Source organism: Indicator indicator, chromosome 10, assembly GCF_027791375.1.
Source record: "Indicator indicator isolate 239-I01 chromosome 10, UM_Iind_1.1, whole genome shotgun sequence".
NCBI lineage: Eukaryota > Metazoa > Chordata > Aves > Piciformes > Indicatoridae > Indicator > Indicator indicator.
In genome coordinates, this window is record NC_072019.1 from 52,903 (window position 1) to 59,648 (window position 6,746).

Below are 6,746 nucleotides of genomic sequence, written 5' to 3' on the forward strand. Positions count from 1 at the left end.
CAACCTCCTTTCATGTAATTGTAGAGCACATTATCAAGCCTCCTTTTCTGTCTGTGACTCCCACCACCAGACTGGTACCTTGCAGGGCTGAGCACTGATAGCTCTGCCTCCCTGCACTTCCCACCACCAGGCAATGCTGGGGGGTTCATTTGGCACGTGGGGAGACTTTCAATCAATAAAATTTCATGGGCTGTGGCAGAAGCATGTTGCAGGCTGCTGCCTTTTCACCTCCATGTGTGCACAGGAAGAGTTGGGAGATGCCATGCTTGGGATTGGGGACATGCCAGCGGGTGCTGTGGGTGACCCACAAGCCTGGGACTTGTGACCATGAAAACTGGGTTGGACTACGCACCGTGCCTCCCATCCCTGCTGTCTGCTGGCATGCAGACGCACAGAATGCATTGCTGGCTTTACAGGGATGCTGAGGAGCGCCTGCTCAGCACAGGCAGCAGGTGGCGGGACAGTCCCATGCTGCTAGAGCAGCGGTGAGCCCAGCACACTGGGTCTTGCCAAGCGGCCTTCTTGGGATCACAATCCGGATTTACTGCCACGGGGAGGTTGTTCGCTTTCCGCCACAACATTTAAGCACAGCGGGAGAGCGTGGGTGTAAAGGTCGGCAGTGCAAGGGTCGTGGTGAGCTGCCCGGATTTCAGCCTTCCCCTTGAATCTGCAGTGAGAAACTCCAAAACAAAGTTTGGCTGAAGCCTGAGCAGCGAAGGCAAGGGCACTGCCCCACAAGGTTTGCGCCTCACTTCTCTCTGTCTGGGCTTTGCAGGTCTTAAAACTGGCCAGACAGCTCTCCGGGGTTTTGGTGTTCGCCTACAGCTTCACCTCACTGCTGGCAGGGTTTGGAAGGTGCTGGGGGGGGGGGGGAGGGGTCGTGGGGACCCTCTGGAGCAAAGCTGTCTGTAGGCAGTGCTGGCAAAGAGGGGTGACTTTAGCACCCTGGGCATGTTGCTTCCCTTTCCCAATGCCAAGGGAAGCTTTGGGAATGGCGCGGGGCGGGGGTGTGTGTGAATGTTGGTACGTTCTGCCATGTTCATGCAATTCAAGGAGTGGCTCAAACTGGGCTTTTGGACGCAGAAGGTTTTTGGTTTTTTTTCACCTCCCTCATTTGTCCACGGTTTTCTGCACTTTCCCACAGTTCCTGATTATGTTAGTTTTCTTTTGGACACAAAATGGGTAGGAAAATGTTTAAAATTCTTCTTTCTTCAGAGTCTGGGGTAGGAATGTTTGTTATGTAATCAAAGTTCATGTGCGTTCCATTTTTGTCTAGTTTCTCTGCTTTCTAATCAAGCTCAGCCCAGCTCAGTTTACACACCCTGAGCTCTGAGTTCCTCCCATTTATACCCTGCGTTTCCTGGGTTTCTTACCTTTTGTGTATTGTATAATCCCAGCTGCACTGCCACCGTGCTAACTTCTGAATCTCTGCTCCTTGCCCCTGCTCAGTCAGGCAGCACCTTTGTTTTATTTTATTAAAAAAAGAAAAACAAAGCACCTTTTAGTTTTCAAAATAATTCCCTTTAATGAGAAACTTGAAAGCATGAAAATGAGCGAGCTTGGCTGAAATTGTTTTTTGAAAAGATTCCAGGAGGATCACCTTATGCAGGCAGTAGGTGGTAGCTGTGAGCCCCATTCCCTTCTTGGCATGCCTTGGTTTGGGCCAGGAAAGGGAATAAATATAAGCAGTACCACGGTGAGGTTTAAAGGTGCCTCCTTTTCCCCCCACTGGCAGGAGAACTGCTGAGCCCTCAGTGTGGGCTGAGCAAAGTGGGAAGGGTTGTGAGCAGTATGGGTCCATGACAATAGCAATGGCTTTCTCCAAAGAACAGTTTTCCCCTGTGGACACCTGCAGCCAGAGAAGACCAGGGGTGTTTTGCTGGGAATGGGAAGAAGAGCCTGGTGTTTCTGCTAATTCCTGGGCTTTTATTTCCAGTTGCTCACAAGCTGCCCCACTGCCTGCTGCAGGATAGCATGGTGCGGCGTGTGGCTGTTATCGGCGCTGGAGTCGGCGGTTTGGCCTCCATCAAGTGCTGCCTGGATGAGGGGCTGGAGCCCACCTGCTTCGAGAGGAGTGAGGACATCGGGGGTGTCTGGCACTACATGGTCAGTGGCTACTGCATGCATGGGGAGGATTGTCCCTGGGTTTCTCCTATTCCTCAGATGTCCTTTGCTTGCAGCAAAGAAGAAAGGGTAGCCGTGTCCTCAGGGACTGTCCCTGTCCCAGACACTGAGCCCTCTCCGACTCCAAGGTGGAGAAGGAGACAAAGGGAGTAGAAGCCACATTCAATAGGTGTTAGTCCTGGTTTATTCCTTGTACCCAAATATAAGGGGGAAAAATACTCAAATATTTTGTGGGGAGAAAGTCCTCTGCACACTTGCACATGGCACCACTGGCTTCACACAGGACACCATGGACAGCAGGGGCATCAGTGTGTACCGCTCGGTCATTACCAACACCTCCAAGGAGATGTCCTGCTTCAGTGACTTCCCCTTCCCAGAGGATTTTCCCAACTACCTACACCACAGCCTCGTTCTGGAGTACTTTGGGATGTACGCCCAGCACTTTGACCTCCTGCGGCACATACGCTTCAAGGTGAGCAGAGACCCCAGGCAGCACTGGGGAGAGGAGCTGGCAGCGGCTGCAGACACCAGAGCACCACCTGGGTGGGATGGGACGATGCCAAGTGCAGTCCTGCAGGGACCACCTGCCTTTTGCATCCTGAATGCAGCCTTTTTGGCTCCATGTTTTTAATTAGGCTGCTCAAACATGTGCTGCCTGGTAAATCCTCCTCACAATGCCATCACCAGGGTAATGGTGCAGGGTGGGATTTAACAGCTTAAGAGGTGAAATGCAGCTACCTGGGTACCCAGCCTGCTCCCAGCAGCCCCAACCCTTTGCAGGCAAATCCTCCCCAAAACACAGCACAGTCCCTGATTGCTGTTTTGTTGGACTTTGGTTCAAGACAACAGCTCTGAGCGTGAGGAAGTGCCCAGATTTCGCTGCCTCAGGCCAGTGGGAGGTGGTCACTGAGACTGATGGCATCCAGGAGCTGCACATCTTCGATGCTGTCATGGTTTGCACTGGCCATTACCAGGAGCCCTACTTGCCATTGGCTTCTTTCCCAGGTGAGCCTTGCCTCAGCAGTGGGGTGGGCTGGGGCTGCCCCTTGGAGTTTCACCAAGCACCCATGGGCCCCTTGGATGCATTTTCATCTATAAGCCTTCCTGCTGCACAAAGCCTGCATGCTGGGGCAGGCATGACTCTCACCCCATGGGAATGGCAGGGGGCATTCCTGGGAATGGGAAAAACACCTCATAAAGATGCAGCCAGGCTCTTGCAGGGTGGCATCACCTAGTGAACTGACACTTCCACAAGCTTCTCAGCTGCAAGATATGGGAGGTAGAGGGTTGGGGGGATACAGAAGGTCCAGGCATGAGGCTGGGACAAGTAACTTATCTGGCAGTAGGAGAAGATCCCTGATCTCTGCCTAGGTATCAACAGTCGCTTCAAAGGCCAGTACCTGCACAGCCAGGAATACAGAGATGTGGGGGCTTTCCGGGGAAAGAGAGTCCTCGTGGTCGGCATTGGCAACACCGGCGGTGACCTTGCTGTGGAGCTGAGCCGTGTGGCTGCGAAGGTACAGGTCTGCAGTGGTGCTGAGCACAAGCAGGGACCACAAGAGCTGGCAGCTTGGGAATACACAGGAAACTTTGCTCACCAGTTTCTCAATAAATAGCACTTCAAATGCAGGGCAATTGAAGAAGCTCTGCAGTTCCTGAAGAGTTTGGGCCACCTGAGGAGTGGCCATTCAGCAGCTGTGGGAACTTTGCAGAAGCCACCACAAGCTGCTCAGCTCATCTGGATGCTTTGTCCTTCCCTTAGGATAAAGGTCGTGGCTCCCAAGTACAGATGAGATTTGCCATTAAGGGCAAAACTGGCAAGGAGCTGTCTGGGCAGAAGGCTGAGACCTGTCTTCTCCCACAGGTGTACCTCAGCGCCAGGAGCAGCACATGGGTGTTCAGCCGGGTCTCAGACCATGGCTTCCCCTTTGACATGGTGCACACCACTCGTTTCAAACACCTTCTTGACTGGCTTCTCCCATCAGCCCTCACAAAGAGGCTCAGGTTTTGGAAGTTCAATTCCTGGTTTAACCATGCAAACTACGGCTTGGCTTCCACCAAAAGGTGCTCTTTCTAACTGTTTTGCTGGTTGATCAGGGGGTTAATGGTATGAAATGCTCAAGTTTTAATTTCAGGGATACTTGAGAAATAGCAAACCATTGAAGGGGAACTGGCCACAAAAGACATTTGGGGTCCTTCCCAGATGCTAATATTGCTGTACTCTTTTCCACCTGCAAGCTCCAACTTTCGCATAATTGTCAACGAAGAGCTGCCGTTTTGCCTCCTCTCTGGCACTGTTGTGTTGAAGCCTAACGTGAAGGAGTTCACTGAAAGTTCTGCTGTGTTTGAAGATGGCACAGCCGAAGACAACATCGACGTGGTGCTCTTTGCAACAGGCTACATCTTCACATTTCCCTTCCTGGAAGAGTCTGTTCGCAGCCTCTTTGATGACAACCGTTCTCTCTACAAACGCATCTTCCCTCCCCAGCTGGAGCAGCCAACGCTGGCCATCATTGGCTTAGTCCAGCTGACAGGCTCGGTGATGGTGGGATCAGAGATGCAGGCGCGCTGGGTGGCAGGGATCTTTGCAGGTGGGAGATGGACTGTAGAGTTGGGATCTGCTGAGCTGGGAGGTCTGGGGAAGCCTGATCTGCTGTCCACAGAGCTTAGGGCATATTTTGGTTCCTGCCACAGTATCCATGGTGGCTATGGCCATTAAAAGCACCATAGGCTCTGCCCCCTAACCACATCCTCATATTCCTGCTGCTTCACACATGCTGTTGTAACTAGCAAGTGTAAATGTTCTCAGTAAAGGGTCTCTGAGCGTGGGAAAGGGGCAAATTTTTCATCTTAAGGTCCTGCTGGAGATATCTGCTTTCTGTGTTCTCCTCAGGCTGGAACAAGCTCCCTCCCGCCACCACAATGATGGCTGATGTTTTGAAGAAGAAGCCGCCGGTCAAAAGGTGCATGATGCTTCTGTGCTGGGGTTGCAATGGTCACCATGTGCCAGGATAATCCCAGGGATTATCATGTAGTGGTTGTAGGAGGGACATGCCTAGGTCCTTCTGCATCCCATCCTGCCTTGGATGTATTTATTCCCTCACCGCCTGCAGCAAGGTGGGGAAATGCTGTTGTGGCTCCCTGATGGGTGACAGACTAAAACACCAAGGCAGAATGTTCTGCATCAGCTCATGGCCGGACCTAGGACCTGCAGATCTCCCCTACCGGGCTTCCAGGCCATGTCCTTATTCCAGCGTGCCAAGACAGAGGTTTGGTTTCCTCCAGACTAAGGGTGCCATCTTGTGGCTTCTCTCTTCCGAATCCAGGCAGTTGGGAGCACTGGGGTCAGGGCCAAGCCCCACCCAGAAACACCACTGGGTGATGTAGGTTGGGGACAGTCTGGTGGCAGTTTTTGATATGTCAGGATGAGTATTAGACAAGGCTGGAAATCATGTATGTGGAAGCTAACATGCTGCTTTGTTGGCACTGGGATTTTACAGGAGGTGGAGACATGTCCTCAAGGCTGTGACACGTGTGATGGTGGACACACTGCCTTGGAGCAAGGAGGGGACCTTGGGCCAAGTGGTGGATTTAGGATGGGTTAGGTCTGCCAGCAAGACAGAGCTGGCTCTTAAGACACTGATGAAAATATGGGACAAAACACAGCCATGGGGATTATCATCAGGAGCTCCAGCAACTGCAGACACAATGCTGTTACACAGAAATATGGGGAGTCTGAGGTGCCACAGAGACCAACACAAGGCTGTCCCAACTTTGCTGAAGCAGACTGAGCACATGTCCTCCCTCCCGCAAGGGTGATGAGGCCTCAAGCAGAAAAATCCTGGAGTCCCCTCCCAGCATGGGAAGCTTTCCGTATCTTCCAGTTTTCTCCAGTCACTTTGGCAGTCTTATCTGTGAATGCCTACTCCTGTGCCTCTCAAACACAGGGGTGTTTGTGGCATTACAGTGACAGCAGTGTTATGCCAGAACCGTTTCTGAGGCCACAACTAGGCTGTGGAGACAAAACCATCTTCTGCCTATTCCCTGCCCCAGGTAACTCCTGGGGACCAACCGTGCAGAGGCTCTTTGGATGCCTTTAGGGTTACCTAGGGCTGAGGGAGCTGGGCCCCAGAGACCAGGGCTTCGCTAATGGCCAGAGCTTCTGTGTTCTGTGAAGCTGGGCACCACGATGTGATGATGCTATTGATTTGGTCTCTTTTCTGTCCCACTGAAGGCATCCATCTGAGAGAGAGAACTTGAAGTTAAGTTTTCTCAGCTACATGGATGAAATAGCTTCACATGCTGGCATAAAACCCAGTGTGCTGAGGCTGCTGCTGACGGACCCCCGGCTGGCCCTGGCTGTCTTCTTTGGGCCCTGCACACCCTACCAGTACCGACTGGTGGGACGGGGGAAGTGGAGTGGGGCCAGAGACGCCATCCTGACCCAGTGGCAGAGGACGCTGAAGCCCTTGAGAACTCGAGTGGTGGATGACTCCTCCAACAGCTCTTACAGCTGGCACTGGCTGTGTCTCCTGGCCCTGCCAGTGGCTCTAACAGCAGGTTTCATCCTTTCTAAATACCCCCGACCAGGCTGGAGTACCTGGGCAAGACTACAGCTGTAG

The 6,746-nt window shown here is 52.6% G+C and overlaps 1 protein-coding gene across 1 annotated transcript; it reads left to right on the forward strand.

Annotated features, from left to right (window-relative positions):
- The first annotated feature begins 1,959 nt into the window (after nt 1-1,959).
- Nucleotides 1,960-6,746, forward strand: FMO4 (flavin containing dimethylaniline monoxygenase 4). Its single transcript, XM_054384388.1, has 8 exons — nt 1,960-2,106; nt 2,408-2,596; nt 2,967-3,129; nt 3,496-3,641; nt 3,989-4,188; nt 4,363-4,715; nt 5,018-5,087; nt 6,359-6,746. The coding sequence occupies exons 1-8, from the start codon at nt 1,975-1,977 to the stop codon at nt 6,744-6,746; spliced, it is 1,641 nt and encodes a 546-aa protein (XP_054240363.1). The 5' UTR covers nt 1,960-1,974.

Coding starts and splice junctions, on each gene's coding strand:
- FMO4 (XM_054384388.1), top strand. CDS start 1,975: ATGGTGCGGCGTGTGGCTGTTATCGGCGCTGGAGTCGGCGGTTTGGCC. Junction 2,597..2,966: donor TGCGGCACATACGCTTCAAG/GTGAGCAGAGAC, acceptor CTTTGGTTCAAG/ACAACAGCTCTGAGCGTGAG. Junction 4,189..4,362: donor GGCTTGGCTTCCACCAAAAG/GTGCTCTTTCTA, acceptor TCCACCTGCAAG/CTCCAACTTTCGCATAATTG.